This window comes from Eurosta solidaginis, chromosome 4, assembly GCF_040869045.1.
Source record: "Eurosta solidaginis isolate ZX-2024a chromosome 4, ASM4086904v1, whole genome shotgun sequence".
NCBI lineage: Eukaryota > Metazoa > Arthropoda > Insecta > Diptera > Tephritidae > Eurosta > Eurosta solidaginis.
Window position 1 is genome coordinate 114,953,375 of NC_090322.1, and position 19,214 is coordinate 114,972,588.

The 19,214-nt window shown below is 40.1% G+C and overlaps 2 protein-coding genes and 1 long non-coding RNA gene across 13 annotated transcripts in view; 1 reads left to right on the forward strand and 2 right to left on the reverse strand.

The window, feature by feature from the left end:
• LOC137250164 (succinate--CoA ligase [ADP/GDP-forming] subunit alpha, mitochondrial-like) overlaps nt 1–19,214 on the reverse strand; it is a 117,824-nt gene that overhangs the window by 82,250 nt on the left and 16,360 nt on the right. The window lies entirely within an intron of this gene.
• On the forward strand, nt 1,546–2,375 carry LOC137248130 (uncharacterized). Its single transcript, XR_010952086.1, has 3 exons — nt 1,546–1,822; nt 1,880–2,075; nt 2,132–2,375. It is a non-coding gene; the product is annotated as an uncharacterized lncRNA (long non-coding RNA).
• Nucleotides 2,839–4,531, reverse strand: LOC137248131 (putative nuclease HARBI1). Its single transcript, XM_067778998.1, has 5 exons — nt 4,190–4,531; nt 3,816–4,135; nt 3,650–3,753; nt 3,445–3,592; nt 2,839–3,382 (listed from the first exon to the last, which is right to left on the reverse strand). The coding sequence occupies exons 1-5, from the start codon at nt 4,345–4,347 to the stop codon at nt 3,003–3,005; spliced, it is 1,110 nt and encodes a 369-aa protein (XP_067635099.1). The 5' UTR covers nt 4,348–4,531; the 3' UTR covers nt 2,839–3,002.

Here is a 19,214-nt window from a genome sequence, read left to right on the forward strand (position 1 = left end):
TTGTACAAATGAATGAATAACTTAATGAGTGAATGCTACAGTAGAAGTGGGTGTTTTCTCATATGGTAACTTAATTTGATTTCTTTCAATTTTCTTCGAACATATTTTGCAATTGTTAAATGATTTTTTCTTTAGATTTGGAAAATAAATTTCCCTTCTTAATTCTTCATATGTTTTATTTATGCCTGGATGATTATATGTTTCCCTGTGTTTTTGAAGAATTATTTCATGTTTCTTCTTCTGAATATTGTGGTAGTACCTTTGAACACCTATATATTTTATTTGGACAGGATTTTAGATCATTATATAAATTTTGAAAATTTCTGAATACATCATCGTTATCAAAGTATATGCCAGTGTTGTTTGCTCCACAATTTTTCAATATTTCCTTCAACTGGTTTCTAGAGTATGTAGGTTGTTTAAATATAACTGTATCGCGGAGCGTTAAATCTTCTGTGGTTAATACTAAAATTCGTTTTTTACACATATTGAGCGGCTTTTCACGTATTCTAATCCCCTTTATAGAATCATCCTGTGCGCTATGAACAGTTTCTAATTCTTTGGTTTCTTGTCTATTGCTCTGATAATGTACTCGTATCATATGTTGTCTAAGTGTATCTATGCGCTTATAACGTTTATTACATAAAGAGCATATATTGTTACGACTGTCACATTCGGTTTCATGTCGAACTTTACTTTCACCATTTTGAAGCTTGGCTCTGCAATACTAGCATTCGTATACTTTTTTGTGGAAGATTACGTGGTTATTTAAACTATTCTTATCCATAAAAGATTTGCTACATTGTTCATATTCAAATACATTTACTTCATTTAATCTAATTTTTAATGCATCTGCTATTTTATTCTATTTACCTTCTAAGTATGTAATATCAAAATCATATTCACTAGGTAAGATTTTCCATCTCTAAATTTTAGAATTTGGCTCTTTTATTATTGTTTAAAAGATAAATTTAACTAGTTAGTTAACAAAATCAATGTCCTATGATCAGTTTTTAACTGAAACTTTCTTCCCCAAAGGTAATGTCTAAACTGCTTAGTCGCCCAAACAATTGCCAGAAATTATTTTTCAATAGTAGCCGTGTTTTTTAACACGCGTATATCCGTTTACGCTTAAACTTTATATTGACTGCTAGTCGACAAACTATAAATACACCTCTGAAATTGCTGCGCATAAATTTTGTCCTACTAAATTTAAATACGCATTATACTCAGATGTAACTGAAATATGTGTCTTTGTTTCACCCTCTACACTAATTCTATGTATTCTATGTGTGTCCACAATTCATCGCAACTGATTCAGCTATATGTTATACCCTATGGCCATCAGAGCGTTGCGTCTCCGCTTTTCGGTACACCCTGTTGCTGTAGCTAGTTGTTTAACCACAGCCGCTAGATGGGTCTCCTAAGCATTATCTAAGCGAAGATAGGCGTTTTTTAACACGCGCAAACGAAACGTATACGCGCGTGTTAAAAAACACGGCTAGTAGAGTAATTAATTTCATGTTGATTCAAAGTCCTGGGCCCGAATCGCCACATACGTGATCGTATAACTCGTCACGTAAAAACTTGTTTTTTGGATTATGACATACGTGATCGTACGATCCGTCACGTAAAATGTCACTTTTTGGGATTACTACATACGTGAACGTACTTTGTGGATCGTAAATCGGTATCGCGACAACCGTGAACGAGAGACAATTGCACTCGATCGTTCGTATTGTTATTCGATTACAAACCGGCAACCGAAAGCGAGTACAAATATATAAATATACAAAAATTTAATACAAATATAAGAGAAAATGTAAGTTATTTCTCAAAATATGTGTTTATATTATTGGACTATATTTTATTATTTAAGGACGAATTTTAACAAGCTAAACCCAAACCAAAAGGAGTGCATGGCGCAATTTATGGCGGAACACCCGAACTTGGCGAAAAACAAATTTCCCAATTCCGCACAAGGTAGAGCAACGTCCAACAGACTGTGGGAGGAGCTTTCCAAGCGTTTAAATGCTGACGGGCCACCAGTAAAAGACGCCAAAATGTGGAGGAAGGTATATATATATATATATAAAGTCCAACCAAGATACTTACAAATGTTTGCTCGTAGGTTTTCGCAGATCAAAAATATCAGGCGAAGAAGAAGCTTTCCCACAACAAATTGTCCAAAAGACAAACTGGAGGAGGTCCTTATAATGAAATTCCCATCAGTGCAACTGAGGAATTGATTATAGAGGCAGCCGGACTTGAGGTCGCAGTGGACGGGAATAGTACCGTTCGCACTTTTGGCAATTCACCCGCTCATAGAAGCAGCACCGAAAATAGTGATAGTGAGAGCAACAGTGATAGTGGAACAAGCACCGCATCAGCCAGCGCTTTACCCGGTCCATCTAGGTCGGTTACTACCCTTACACCGCGCGTAACCTCTCGGTGCAATACTCCACGGCGAGTAAGTAAGAGTGCCGAAAAATTGTCCCTGCTCCAACAAAATTTGAGTAGAGTGTCTGATTTTCAGCGCGATTTGGGGGAGAAGATTGACCGATTGGTGCAGGTGCAGGAGAGGTTGTTGCAAGTGCATGAAAGGATGCTGACCATTAAGGAGGAGAAGCATAAACTGCATCAAGAATCACATGCACTTGATTTACAAATCAAAAATTTAGAATTAGAGTCTCTAGCAATAAGTGTAAATAGAAAAAGAAGAAATTAATTATTAATTAATAATTAATAATTAATTTTTTTAATTTTTTGATTTTAAGCAATTAAACGAATAGTCATTTCATTTATTTTATTTCTAATTTTAACATACATACTTAGCACTTAGTAAAAACAAAGTTTGTACCTGAATTTTTTTAATTTTTGTGATTTTAGCAATTAAGCGAATAGTGATTTCATTTATCTCTAATTTTAACATACATACTTAGCACTTAGTAGAAACAATTAAATGAATTCATTTGCTTTTACAAATCGTTTTTTCTTAATTTTTACGTGGAATTAATTAGAGAGTGTTTTATTTGGTCTCTTATTGTTTGACCAATTGTGGTAAGATGGTTGGCTTCGCCTGGGTCAACATCGCTGATTTGGTCTGATTCATATCTTCGTACGTTGTAATCAATTTTGAACTGTATGCAGATATTATGTAAAGCTGCACACACATTGGCAAATCGTGCCACTTTTGTAGGATGGTATCTACCCCTATTGCCATACCCTAATATTCTCCAACGTCCTTTAAAAATACCAATGGTACGTTCGATGATACATCTTGCTTTTGAGTGTACATCATTAAATGCGGATTCACTGGAGCCATCGGCGGGGTTTCGGTAAGGCGTTATGCACCACGGCTCTAGTGGATAGCCAGAATCACCTGTTGAAATGAAAATTGTCATTACAATAGTAATATTAACCAAAAAGCAAACACTGTCGTACCTAAAAGCCACGCATTGCTCCGCCTATTAATTTCAAACCTCTCTTGCAATACTCGTCGTTGATCTGAATGCCTCCAAACGAAGGAATCATGAGCCGCACCACCGTACTGACAGTTGATTGCCAAAATTTTATAGGTGTGATCGCACATCTGCCAAAATATTTATATAGTTAGTACAAAGAATAAAGAAAATGAGCAACAACTCACTATCATTGCGTTGATACTATGGTATCCTTTCCTATTAAAGTACATATGCTCATCCACAGATGGTCTTTGCAAGCCGATGTGTGTGCCATCAATGCAACCGATGACTGTAAAAGTAGATATTCAATTAAAAAACTTATTTAATAAATGTAATTGAACGTTTGCCTACCTCCAGGTATTTTGTATTTATCCATAAACCATTGCTTGCATTCCGAAGTTTCGTTTAAATGAAATTGTATATTTTGTGGACACAACTTGTTCTCCATTTCGAGAATAACGTGGGATGTTATCTTTGACACAGTGCTCTGGCACATTCCAACCAAATAATCACTGCCGACACAATGCTGATACCCGCCACTTCCTAGAAGAGAAAGTGTGGCAGCTAGTTGTAGAACTGGAGGCACCGCTTTTGCATCCGACTGCTTCAAATTTAAGGCATGAAGTACAAACTGGAAAGCCTCTTTAGATAATCTAAATCGTTTCAAGAATCTGCAGAACACACATTTTTGTATACTTGTAAAACTTTATTTGCCACATACTTACGCAGTTTGTGGTAAAGCTAAAGGATCACTTTTATCTCTAAGTAGCCTCCGTGCTACTGTTTCATCTTCCTCACTATCGCTTGAACTTATATAGAAAAGTAAGTGCACATCCATTTTGAAATTTCGTTTGTTTATTAAATTTTTTAAATATTTTGACATTTCCACATCTATTGTGACATAAAAATAAAATCCACAGTGATGTGGACCTTAAAATATATTGTGAACTAAGAATGAATTACGATACGATAGCTTTCGTATGTGGTAATGCCAATCGACCCATACGTCTGACGTATCACGTAATTGTCTTTCGTATAGTTTTCGATCCGTGATCGTATGTGGCGATTCGGGCCCTGGATATAAACGCTATTGGTCCATGTGTTTGAGATAACACAGCTCTTATCCCAAATTCACTTGCATCTATAGTAAGTGTAAACTACTTTTGAAAATTGGGATATTGTATCACTAAATCGCTGGATAAGAGACATTTTAATTTTACAAATGCTTCTTTAAAATCTTTATCGCTAATATTAATTTTTGTTCCTTTTTTAATCACAAAGTAAGTGACTTTGCTATTTTAGCATAATCTTGTATACATTTTCTATAATAGCCTGTGAGCCCAAGAAAGGATTGTATTTCCTTAATGTTTTTGGGAATAGGAAACCTTTTTATACACTCAATTGTATCGCTATTTAGTTTTATACCATCCTGAGTTATTATATGACCTAAGAATTTTGTCTCGTGTTTTAAAAACTCGCCTTTATTTAAGGATACCTTCGAATTTGCGTTTTGAAGGGTCTTGAGTATTTGTGCTAAACTTTTTATATGTTCTTCCAAAGTAGTAAAAAATATAATTATATCATCTAAATACACAGCAAATTTTTCCAATAAATTCTTGTAAATATTTTTCGTCAACCTTTGAAATGTAGCTGGTGCATTTTTAAGTCCAAACGGCATACGATTGAATTCGTAGTGTCCGTCCATCTTCTGACTTTACTTCTATGTGGTAAAATCCTTTCGTTAAGTCAAGTGTTGTGAAATAGTTCGCTCTTCCTAGTTTATCCAAAATTCCTTCAATATTAGGTATAAGATATTTGTCTTCTTTGTGGCTTCGTTAAGCTTTCTATTATCAATTACTATACGCCATTCTTTATTTCCAGGGTTATCTTCCTTTCTGGGCACCACCCAAATAGGTGTATTATATGGGGAAAGCTGGAGTCATTGGTGCCGTATGTCGTATCGCTGTATCCGTATCCCTAACGTAATCAGCTGTTTATCGTTACGACGGTAAACCAAAACCCAATTGGTTGGCTACGATACGGTTACGACCTTAGCGGCACCAATAATCGATTGCATTGATTCTCATAAGGTTGGTCGAATCAGCTGTTAAAAGGTTACCGATAAAGCACCAATGTCTCCAGCTGAAGTCGTATGACTAATTATGCCCTGTTCTAACATTTCCCTAATTTGTTTATTAACTTCTTTTTTATGTATTTCAAGATATCGATAGATTCGTGTATAAATCGGGAAACCATCTTTAGTTGTTATTGAATGCATAGTAGGGGGACTCATGATAGCATATAAACTTATAAGGTGTAAAATTATATCCATTTACACACGCGGTTATATGAACGCACCTAGTAATACTCGTGATAAACTTGATTGTTTTTCAGCTGTATTATTTCCAAAAAAATGTTTTTGATTGTTATACAAATTAAAAAATACCAAGATTAAGTGAAAAATCAAAACTAAAACGCCTTTACTTGCTGATGTTGGAGATTTTTGATGAAAATGCCGTCTGTAATGTCTGCAAGGTTGCATTCCTTTGAGTTTACCGCGTTTACACAATGAAATGTGCGCGTAAATTTATACAAATTGTGTAAATGATTTTTCATACAAAATTTGACAGCTCGTGCGTAAACTAGATAAATTTATATGTTTACACACTTTATAAGGCATTTATACGGTTACATGAGTCCCCCTAGTGTACAAGTACAAGTGTGTTGACTTATCTGTCAAGCATTCTGACAGGCACTCGCTGGATTCGGAATGACAGCGAATTCAAATTGGATACCATTACCGAGTGCGCCGAATGATTGAAAAATTTAAAAAGTCGATACGATTGGTAGTCAAAAATGTTGTCGTTGAGACCAAAAATGCGACTCTAGACCTGAGATTTCCATCAGGTGAGCGAGGCTGTTTGTAGTTTTGACGTTTATCGCTTAGTGAAAACACTTGTATAGGTACACTATGATTGAATGTTTTGACTCATGAGTGAAAGTTAAGTCATCTCCTTATAAAATGTTTCCTTATGATTGTTTAAAAGATCAATTAATTTGTCTTTCTCCTCCTTATTCAAATGTTCGATTCTAATATCCTTTTTTATATCCATTATTTCTGGATATGGATCAATTTGTTCCATATGATTTATATTAGAATCATAATCCCTTTTATCTTAGATATCAACAAATATTGGTAAGATTTGGTCGTTCAAAGTCAAAGTTTTATGCTTGTAATTTACTATACCATTATTTTCTTTTAATATATCATTTCCTATCAGTCCGTCCAATTTGGAATGAAAATCATAGATATGAAAGATGCAATCATTTTTTATGGGCAAAGTTATACGCTCTTGTGGTATAATTGCATTTTAAAAAATTCTAATATTTCCTGAAGCAGTTTTTATATTTAATGGTACCATACGATCCATTATTGTACAGGGTGGACAATTTCGTCTATTTAGTAAAGTGTCTGTACTACCTGTATCAATTAAAAGTTTTGTTTTGAAATTATTTTTAATTAATCGAATATAGGGTAAACTTGATTCATTTCCGAGGCTATTAATTGAAAATCCTGTCTAGTTTCGCTAAATTTAGTTTGTGGTTTTCCTGTCTGAGCAGAAATATCCACATTCATGGGTTCAGTAGTATTTCTAGGTTGATTGCACATTTGATTATGTGATGTGTTATGTCTAAAATTGTTATTTCTAAAACTACTGTATTGATGATTATGCTGGTTGAAAACTCATTTTGTTAGAAGTGCTCCTCTATGGATGTCCACAATATGGAAAGATATTCAGGCTTTATGATTGCTGCGTTATTCTAACGTTAATGAGTGAATGATATTTGAATATAATATGTATTGATTGTGGTACTGCCGCTTGATTGCTGCATTCAATTGTTGGTACTGCCTTTCGATTGTTGCATACACGATACATGAGAGCTCAATTTATAATTTCTCCGATTTTAAGAAATTTAAATATTTGTACTAAATATTGGTTTTCGTTGTAAGGATTCTTTGCTTATTTTACAAGGAGTATCCTACCGACTACGCCAATTTCAAAATTATTGTTCAAAAAAGGATTTGAAAATAATTTGGTCATTTAAGAACAAATTTTTTATTCTTGAAGTTTTCAGTTTGAAATATGAAAATGAACAAATTTTTCTTGGCGTTGCACATATTTACAACATTTGTATTACTTCAACATTTTTCTTCAAAACAGGCATGCTTAACGAACGAAACGATATCATTTCGTTACGATAATCAACGCTAATAAACGAAACGAAGTCACTTCGTTTCGTTTATTAACGTTAAGATCGTCAAATTAACGTTAATTTGACGTTCTTAACGTTAATAAACGAAACGAAGTGACTTCGTTTCGTTTATTAGCGTTGATTATCGTAACGAAATGATATCGTTTCGTTCGTTAAGCATGCCTGCTTCAAAATAAATATTCAGATAACATACAAGTTTTATCAAGAAACGAATATTAAAGTATGTATGTTAGATATTCAATAGTATTTTAACGATGTGTACAAAAGATGAGACTTATACCATAGTGGAATGATTCATTAAGTAATAAACAAAAAGGATCTATAATCTTTTATGATTCATATATAACAAACACGGTGCCGTAAAAAGCCTGAACAGTACTGATGGTAAGTTAATCTATGCCACCAGTTCTCGTCCACAAGCGGCAATGTTTTTAAGCAACAAACTAATGTTTCTTCAACTTTTGCAGTTTATGACGGCTGATTTGGTAGCAGTATGGGCAAAAATTCCAACCCCAAGAGGTCCCAACAACCGAAGTCATAGCCCTCATCAAATACTGTCAGCAGAGTGGTATACCATGGATGCTCTGCTGTGATGCAAATTCCAATCACACAACGTGGGGCAACACGAACATCAACAACAGGGGTGAGTACCTCCTTGAGTTTATTAGTAGGAACAATATAAGCATTATCAACCGGGGCAATGAACCCACCTTCGTAAATGCTATTAGAGGGGAAGATTTAGATCTTACTCTGTGCAGCCATAATATAACCACCGTGCAGGAGCTTGAGAAGGAAGCTGAACAGCTCCACTCAGACATTAAAACAGCTTTCAATGAGAGTTGCGCCCAAGGAAAGATACGTACACAACGCGATGTGCCTTGGTGGAACAAAAAGCTTGGGCAGCTAAGATGCCAGGCTAGGAAGGTGTTTAGTAAGGCGAGAGCTACAGGCGACTGGGACTCGTACAAAGTGCTCTAACATCTTACAATAAAGAACTTAGGAAATCTAAAAGGACTACCTTGACAGAACACTGAAAAGAGTAATGATCTTCCAGCAGCGGTTCGACTATAAAAAGCCCTTTCTAGAGATGACAGAAATGTAATTGGAACTTAAAAAAACAGATGGGAGCTACACCATGCGGCCGGAAGAGACATGTAAACTCTTACTCGAAACTCACTTTGCTGACTGCACCGTAGGCTATCAATCGCCACCTATAATGGCAGATTAACCGGCCATCAGCGGTAATGAAAAAAGCCTGGCAACAAAGCTCACCATGGTCAAACGAGTGCAATGGGCCCTGTCTAATTTGAGCCCATTGAAGTCACCAAGACCGGATGGGGTATATCCTTGTCTGCTACAGTAAGGGATAAATCAAATAGCCCCAGTTCTATCCACCTTATATAAGGCATCACTACTGCTCGGCCATATCCCAAACAGGTGGGCAGAGGTTAAAGTAGTATTTTTGCCAAATCCAGAGAAGCCCGAGCAACTGCCCTCGTCGTATCGACCAATAAGCCTGAGCTCGTTTCTCCTACAGGGTATGGAGAAAATCTTTGATCAGCATATCTGAGAGGTCAATCTAAATAAACTCCGTCTGTGTAGGAATCAGTTCGCCTACCATTCAGGGAAATCCACGAAGACGGCTATGCATCACGGTAAAAATCGAAAAGGCTCTAGAATCAAAAAGTATAGTCCTCTACGCTTTTATTGACATATCCGGCGCTTTCGATAGCACAACACATCAAGCTATGATTGGCAAGGACATAATCCCTATAATAATTCGACGGGCTATGTCCATGTTGAAGAGTAGAAAAATGCATTTGGAACTGGGAGGGGCAACTGAATCAATTGCGGCCACAAGAGGATGCCCACAAGGAGGTGTGCTCTCCCCTCTTCTATGAACCCTGGTCATAGATGACCTCCTTCAGGAATGAAAACCAAGGGATTTAACGCACAAGGGTATGCAGATGACCTAGTTATTTACATCACAGGGATGCACGAGGAAGCAAACAGATCGCATGCAACAAGCCCTTCGCGTAATAGAGAGGTGGTGCGATACCAAAGGATTGTCTATCAATCCTAACAAAACTGTCATGCACTTAGTGCCTTAGTGTTGGCTGGCGAAAATCCTTGGGCTGAACCCTCCTAGAGGGTGCCGGCTGGTAATAGCCACTACAGAAACCCCGCTAGGGAGTGCTAGCTAAGTTCAGGAATCAGTGCCATTAGTGCCTTAGCTCCTTAATAGCTCTGGCATGTGGAAGTGGCTCTTGAACGTGGTCTCAAGGTGGGGGTCGGACCGGTGGTGTTATGCGTTGCCGTGCCTATGGTCAGCCTGGCTGGGGTCACCCTCAAATAGCCCAGTCGCTAACGGAGCCCTCTCGGAATCAGGCCACACCCAGTTGTAATCTTGGCCTTACCCCAGGTATAGCAGATCTCCGCCTGGGGTGGACGACCCCGTTCTCCGCAAATCGTGGGTTCAAATAATGGAACTTTTTAAAAATAAAAATAATTATACCGAGCCCGGAACTCGTAAAAAGCCGGAAGGGGTTTTACATCAATCTGGGAGCGCGTGCGCTGCAAGGCCGCGGCGCGGCTATTGCGGGTGGTGCGCAAAGGCTTCAGGCGGCGCCGGAGCCTCGTTCATCGCCCGCAACTAGGGGAGCTTTTGGGGCGGCGACTGGACCTGCTGCCTCTTCGAGTAACCCTCTCGGTAGGCAGTTTGCTACCGGGGGAGCTGCTAGCATGGGGCATGGGGTACGCCGACGGCGCTCACCCAAAGGAAGGATAGGCCACCTCCCTCGCAGATGCGCAGTAGGCATAGGCAGGTGGCTATACGCATCCTGAAAAGGTTGGCGAACGTCCCTAACTTGCTCTCCATGGCGTTGCCTGGGGCGCAGAGGAGTTAGGGGCTGAAATTGAGTTGGCGAAAACCATCGTCCCTGATTTTAAGAGTCTGCTCCGGTGAAAGAACAGGCCTCCGGTAAGCGCAACCGTTCGATGGAGGTTGTTCAGAATGCTGCTAAAAGGTTTAGAGATAAAGGCCCCTCCTTCGCAGAGGTTGCTAAAAGTAGCATCCTTGTGGGGGTCTTTGAATCTAATCCTGAAAAGGAGCAGATGTTCAAAGAAAAATGGGACTGGATAAGGACCGAAATGGCCAGTTTTTCAGTCGCCTTGGTAAGAGAGAACCGTGGACTTCCACCTGCTTGCAAAGAGGTGGGTTGGTATCAGGGGCAAGTCAAGTTGGTGGTGTACAAAAGGGCGGTGGCTAAGTTGGGTGAATTCTACCCTGGTGAGATGCTCAGGGCTGTCGACTTCAAGGACATCCCATCTAGGCCGAGAGCTAGAGTCTGGATTCCATCCAAGGCGGATGATTCAGAGGGAATCCTTGAGGTCATAAGGACCTTCAACCCAGAGCTTACTTGCTCTAGTTGGAGAGTCCTGAAGCTGGAGCATAGCACCAGGGCGACGCGTCAGGCGATACTGTTGCTCAACAAGGAGTCACTGCCTTTCTTAGAGCACTGATGGCGCTATTATATTCGATTTCGACACCGTGATATTCGATTTCCGGCGCTGGAAATAGAGCCAGTGAAAGCGGTGAGCGGGGAGGAGGAGGACGCAGAACCAAACACGGTTAGTCCGGTGGATGACACATTGGGCGGGGACGCGTCTTCCATCTCCTCGCTAACGATGGACAGGCTTAGTGGTTACACTGTTGAGTGGTGCCACACATGGGAAACCGAGAGCTTGCATCTTGGTGAGATCTCAACTAAATTTCCTTTTTCTCCCCCAGTTTAGCGACGAGGATGCTACAACTATGATGTTGACGGTCGGTGGTACGGATATTACACTGATTGATCTTTGATTTTGTTATTTATCATAACTTTAAGATTTGTAATAGGGGTTCGGTGCCCATGTTTATCACCAAGAGCAGACAGGAGGTTCTGGGCGTCACCCTGACCTCGGGCAGCGAGGAATCTATGATAAAAAATTGAACGGTGCTTGATGACCACTCTTTTTCGGATCATGGATTTATCCGCTTCGACCTCGGCGGGGTGGCGCTCAAAACTGTCTGGCATAGGAACCTTAAAAACGCCAGCTGGCTTATCTAGTGAGGAGCTTCAAAAGAGGCTTTCAGGATTTAGTCTTCATATACCCCAGAACTCTGCGGAGCTGGATAATATGGTTCACTCGTTCACGAAGGCATGCGGGGAGGCTTTTGATAAGGCCTTTCCTAGGAAGAAATCTAGGGGTAAGGCCAAACCACCATGGTGGAACAGAGTCAGAGGTCTACGCAAGGCATGTCGGAAAGCATTCAATCTTGCTAAAGCCTCCAGGGAGGCTGAAAAATGGGATGCATACAAGATGATCCAAGGGGATTATAATAAACTGCTAAGGTCGTCGAAAAGGACCTCCTGGCGGAAATTTTGTAGCGAAATGGAGACGGTGTCTGAGGGATCTAGGTTCAGAAAGGTGCTCTCTGGAGCTCCAAAATGTGTCCCGAGATGCCTGCAAGGGTCTGATGGGACATGGACGGATTCAACAGAGAGCACCCCTTGCCTGCTCCTGAGTACGCACTTTCCGGCGCTAGTGGTGAAGTAATGAACTGGAGAGAGACTCACACCGATGAGCCGTATGAGGGGAAGTTCATTACCATGGGTAAAATTAAATGGGCTATAATGTCGTTCAAGCCCTTCAAAGCACGAGGGCCAGATGGATTAGCCCCGGTACAATTACAGCAAACAATCGAGCTGAGTTCTTTATGGTTGTATAACATCTTCAAAGGAGTGTGTGCTCTTAACTATATTCCACGAGGTTGGAACGTTTCAAGGGTCACCTTTATACCAAAAGCTGGAAGGACTGTCCACGCGACCCCTAAAGACTTCAGACCGATATGTCTGACATCGTTTCAGCTGCAGACACTCGAGAGGTTAATGGACTTCGCATTAATGAAGTCCTTGGAGGGAAAGTTATCGACATCCCAGCATGCGTATATGAAAGGGAAGTCCACGGAGACGGCCTTGCATCCAGTTGTGTCCCAGATCGAGAAATCCTTGGCGTTCTCCACTTCTATGGGTTGCCACACTTAATGAGCTCTTGGTTCTTCTTGAGAAGGACGGATGCAGCAAGATAATCGCATATGCAGATGACCTAGGCTATTAGTTAGCGGGAAGTTTCCGCAGACACTATGCGATATAATGCAAACAAAGCTGAAACTGGTGGAGAACTGGACCAGGAGTAAAGGTCTATCGGTCAATTCAGCCAAAACTGAACTGGTTCTGTTCACCAGGAAATATAAGTAAACTGCGTTGCAGCTGGCAGGCCCTGACGCTGAGGGACTCTGCCAAATGCCTAGGAGTAATTTTGGATAGGAAACTATCCTGAAGGGAAAACGCTCAGGAGCGTGTGAAAAAAGCAACAGTGGCACTGTACAGCTGTAGGGGAGCTGTTGCGTGAAAATGGGGATTATCACCGGATATTACCCTGTGGCTCTACACCGCTGTGGTTAGACTAATTCTTTTATACGGGGCAGTAGTCTGGTGGACCAGCTTAGATACTAAATCAAACCTACGGGTATTCCAGAAGGTACAAAGAAGTGCTCTAATCTGCGTGGGGGCTGCTCTGCGCAAAACCCCTGCGAAGGCGCTGGACACTATTTTTAATGTATTGCCAATAGATTTAATGGCCAAGCAGTGTGCGGCCTTTTCTGCTCTGCTGATGCGAGAGTTATCCGGATGGAGAGACAATGTGGATGGCCATGCAACCATCATTAAGTATCAGGATTCGCCTTCGTCGGACTATTGCGCTCCGACTGTATTTTTCAATATGAAGTACGAGGTTATTATCCCGGATAGGGATTATTGGTTGAAGGAGCCGCCGGACCTGAGCGATAGGTTGCAGATATATACTGACGGCTCCAAACTGGGGCCAAATCGTAACATATGTGATCGTAAAGCTCGTCACGTAAAAATATGATTTTCGGATTATGACATACGTGAACGTACTACTTCGATCGTAATTTTAGATCGCAACATACGTGACGAGTGGCTGAACGTACACGTTCCATTCCACTTTCATTCGAACACAAACTGGCGATCGTATACACACAAATTTCAATGAAAATGTAAGAAAATTGTTAAAATAGATGAACAAGTAAAATATAATAACAAATTTCAAACTCTTCTTATTAACAAAGGTCGAAATCAAACAAGCTTAATTCAAGCCAAAAGGAAATATTGGCGGAATTCATGGCGAGACACCCGCTTTGGTATCGGCTTGCTTCAAATTTAACTTCTCCAGGAAGTAACTAAAAGCTTAAGTTAAGTGAAATCTCTTCAAGAAACTCCAATAATTTTTTGCTACAAAGATATAATACATAAATGATATGCCTGTCTTTTGTTCGGTAAGTCCAAAGGGTTACTGTACTCTCTCAACCGCCTTTGGACTATCTTTTCATCGCCTTCGCTATTACTGGAGCTCAAACAAAACAATAAAATTTTATCCATTGTTTACTATATAGTTTGGCTTATTGTTTACTATATAGTTTGGCAGCTTAATTTGAGGTTATGTTGCGAATAGAGTGGAAGGCACTCGCAGGCCGTGAAAATAGGCACTCGAATGGAGTGGAATGAAGAACAGTAGGAAGACCAGAGTTGCATTGGATCAATCATTGCATCAATATTAAAGATAAATTTAGAAAAAATAATTAAATACTTGAGTATAAGCAAACATTTTCTTTCAATTACTGCAATTAAGGTGTCCTAGATGCTATTTATTCCAAAATTATAACATTTTATGTCTGTTTAAAAATTTAACTTCAATTTCCCTAAGATTTCCGTAATATGGCCATTAGTGATGTTTGTGTGTGTGTGCAAATTTTGAGCGATCAGCTGTTAGTTGCGCTACTTGGTAAAGTTTACAATGGTTTGGCAGCTTAATTCGAGGTTATGTTGCGAATAGAGTGGAAGGCACTTGCAGGCCGTGAAAATAGGCACTCGAATGGAGTGGAATGAAGAACAGTAGGAAGACCAGAGTTGCATTGGATCAATCATTGCATCAATATTAAAGATAAATTTAGAAAAAATAATTAAATACTTGAGTATAAGCAAACATTTTCTTTCAATTACTGCAATTAACGTGTCCTAGATGCTATATATTCCAAAATTATAACATTTTATGTCTGTTTAAAAATTTAACTTCAATTTCCATAAGATTTCCGTAATATGGTCATTAGTGATGTTTGTGTGTGTACAAATTTTGAGCGATCAGCTGTTGCGCTACTTGGTAAAGTTTACAATGATTTTATCCATCGCAGTTATTTACTTTATTTTTTATATTTTGGCAACCAATTTGACAGTTCAAAATCTATTGTGAGCTAAAAATGCAATCCAACCTAATGTGGATCGTAGAATTTATTGTGAATTGAAAATAAATTACGTTCCGTTTGCTATCGTATTGTAACGAATTTGCTTGTAAATCCTCTTATTTGCAATCCTCTGCTAAGTTCGAATCATTAACTGTTGAATAAATAACTCCAATTTGTAATAATGCAAAATGGCCTTTATTAAAGTACTTCACAATAACAAACTGTGCAACGAATAGCTTGCTTAATAACCACACTGATTGATAGCTCAATGAAACTCTACTATTCAAAATAACACTGATATTGCTCGCTAGATATCGTTTTAATCAAACTGCTTGACAACTCAAATCAAACTGAATTACTTCTTCCTCGCTTGCCCCGCTTTTATAGTTTACGCTGCATACTTCTAGGCTCTTCGATTTCCAGAACTTACTAGTTGTTTCGGCTACAAAATAGCCAGCCACAACTACGTGCACAAATTATTGCTCTCTCTTGTGACAACTCAGATAAGATATATGCACGTGTTTGTGCATTGCCGCTCCGGTGCTCGTATACGTAGGTACATATGTGTAGACGCAATTATTTATTCGTTTATGTAGATACATAAAGATTGAATTATTGATGTGAATGTTTGTAGTTTGCGCACATAGGCATATAAGTAAATGCATCTGTGTGTGACATCTCTCTGGGCTGCCTTATATATGTGTATACTTGATTTAATTATTAACGTAAATACTGCTTGGCATGGCCTTAGCATCGCCTTAGTGATGGGATAATTTAGTGATGCTAATATCCGTGACACTGCCCTCCACCTAAGTCTGATCGTCCCGATCAGACAAATCTCTCGATCTAAACGTTGCTAGCCTTTCCAAATGGACCACCTTCATTTTGGTTCGTGGTTTACCGATGGTTTGTATGCGGTACACTACATCGTTGATCCGTTTTACAACTTTGTATGGGCCTTTCCAATTACACTGCAATTTCGGGGACAAACCTTTTTTACGTTGCGGGTTGTATAACAGCACCAAATCTCCTTCCTGAAAACCTTCTGAATTAATTGCTTTATCATATCTGGCTTTCATCTTGTCACTCATAATCTTTGTTCGTTGCCTTATCAGTTCATGTATTTCTCTTAGCTCTTCTTCCAAATCACTAGTGGATTTCCTGACATTTCTCTCCGCATTGGCATCTATCCCAAACTTCAAATCAGCTGGCAGTCTAAGGTCATTGCCAAAAATTTCTTTTGCAGGGGTTTGGCCCGTTGTCTCATGCACTGCTGATCGGTAAGCCATCAAGAATAATGGTATGCGGGTATCCCATTCTTTATGGTACTTGTCACTACTTTCCTTAAGTGCTCCTCCAATGTTCTATTGAATCGTTCTACCATACCATCGGATTGAGGATGCAATGCAGTTGTCCGTGTTTTTCGAATGCCCAATGACTTACACATTTCCTGGAACACAGCTGATTCGAAATTCCTGCCTTGGTCAGAATGTAACTCCATTGGTACACCATACCTTGCAACCCAATTGTTTATAAAAACTTCTGCTACCGTTTCCGCTTCTTGATTTGGGATTGGGTATACCTCTGGCCATTTGCTGAAATAATCCATAACTACCAGTACATATTTGTTTCCGCCGTTGCTAGTAGGAAATGGACCGGCGACATCCATAGCAATCCTTTCAAATGGCGCACCTGAGTTATATTGCTTCATATGGCCATGACTTCGTGTTCTGGGCCCTTTCGCTCTGCTGCAAACCTCGCAGTTCGCAATCCACTCAGTGACCGACTGACGGCAACCAACCCAATAGAATCTCTGTTTAATCTTCTCGAGCGTCTTCGTGATTCCAAGATGACCTCCGCTTGGACCATTATGCAGCTCGCTGAGCACATCAGGAATCCTCTTTCTGGGAACAGCTATCAGTTTATTCTTGTATTTACCATCCTCACTCTCCCATACTCGATGAAGGCAACCGGATATCAATTCCAAACTGTTCCACTGTGCCCAGTATGACTTCGCAATGGGACTCTCTGCTGACATCTCTTCTCTGTTTGGTCTTTCATTTCGTTCGAGCCCTTGCATAACACGTGACAGATCTGCATCTTCTAGCTGGCACTTTCTTAGCTGTTCCTTGTCCCATTCATCTGTACATGTTATAGTCATTAGCCGGACATCTATAATGTCTTCTTTAGCCTCGGCTTTTGAACAGTGCTTGCATTCCAAACTACATGGTCTTCGTGACATTGCATCGGCATTTCCATGGGTACTACCTTTTCGATGCTCAATGGAAAAGTCATAGCTTTGTAGTCGCTCGATCCACCGTGCCAATTGTCCTTCTGGATTACGGAACTGCAGTAGCCATTTTAAAGCTGCGTGATCTGTCCTGACACGGAATCGCTGGCCGTAGAGGTATTTGCGAAAATGTTTAACGCACTCTACCAATGCCAACAGCTCTCTCCGCGTAACGCAGTAGTTCCTCTCTGGTTTTCCAATCGAACGGCTGTAATATGCAACTACCTTCTCCTGTCCATCGACCAGTTGTGATAAAACGCCTCCTATAGCATATCCACTCGCATCTGTATCTAGAATAAATGTTGCTCCTGGAATCGGATATGCTAACATTGGGGCAGTGCACAAACGCTCCTTCAATGTTTGGAAAGCCACTTCTTGCTCCTTCTTCCATTCAAAAGCTTTATTTTTTCTTGTAAGCTCATGGAAGCTATGGGCTACGCTGGAAAAATTTTGTACAAATCGGCGGTAATATGTGCACAGCCCAAGGAAACTTCTTAATTCATGTAGGTTCTGTGGTCTTGGCCAATCCTTTACAGCCTCTATCTTTTCGTTCGCAGTGCAGATGCCCTCTGTCGTTACCTTGTGACCCAAATAATTTACTTCCTTTTTAAACAGCGCACACTTTTTGGGACTTAACTTCAGACCAGCGCCAGCTATTCTTTGGAAAACTTCCTCCAAGTTCTTAAGATGTTCATCGAAATTCTTGCCCAATACGATGATGTCGTCCAGGTACACCAAGCATGTTTTCCAATGTAGTCCTTTCAATACCTGATCCATGAGTCTCTCGAAAGTAGCTGGTGCATTACATAGTCCAAAGGGCATTACTGTAAATTGCCAAAGACCGTCTCCGACGCTGAAGGCTGTTTTCTCTTTGCCTTCCTCATTTACCTCCACTTGCCAGTATCCGCTTTTCAAGTCCAGTGTGGAAAACCATTTCGTACCAGAGAGCGAGTCCAGAGTGTCGTCAATTCTTGGCAATGGGTAGCTATCCTTTTTCGTAACGTCATTCAACTTCCGGTAGTCCACGCAAAACCTCATTTTTCCTTCCTTCTTCTTTACAAGTACTACCGGTGAGCTCCAGGGACTAGCTGATGGTTCGATGACGCCGCTGTCGCTCATTTCTTGTATAATTTGACTCACAACTTGCCGCTTCGCCAGTGGAACACTACGTGGAGCTTGACGGATCGGCCTCGCATCTCCAGTGTCAATTTGATGTTTCACAACGTTGGTGCGGCCTGGTTTAGAACCATGCTGGTCAAATATGTTCGCGTACTTTAGGAGCAGTTGTTTTGCCTTACTCTGATATGCTTCCTTTAGCCCCTGCGTCCATGCCGTGATGTCATTTGAAAGATTAGTATTACTAGCTGAAACGTGTTCCTGGAGCTGTTCACAGTTAATAACTACTTCAGCCTCTTGGCATCTTCCCAAAATAGCTCCTTTAGTTAGTTTGAATGGTGAATTGAACTCACTGAGTACTCTTACTGGAACACGTCCATCTTGTTTTGTCATAGCCAGGGTTTTTCCTACAAGTATGTTCAGTGCTGATTTGTTTGCTGCTTCGACAACCCACAATTTGTTTGTCCCACAATCTCCATCAACCTTTGCCCAGATGACTGCTTCGGATTTTGGTGGTATTTGCTGACTCTCTTCCACCAGCACTCATTTACTGCTGTAGCCTCTCTCGTAGCCGAAATTAAGTGGTACATCCATGTTCTTATATCGCATCGTCTTGCTTTGCATGTCGATCTTGATGCCCTGGTCGATTAAGAAGTCCACTCCAATTATGATTTCATCAACAATCTCTGCCACTATAAAATTGTGT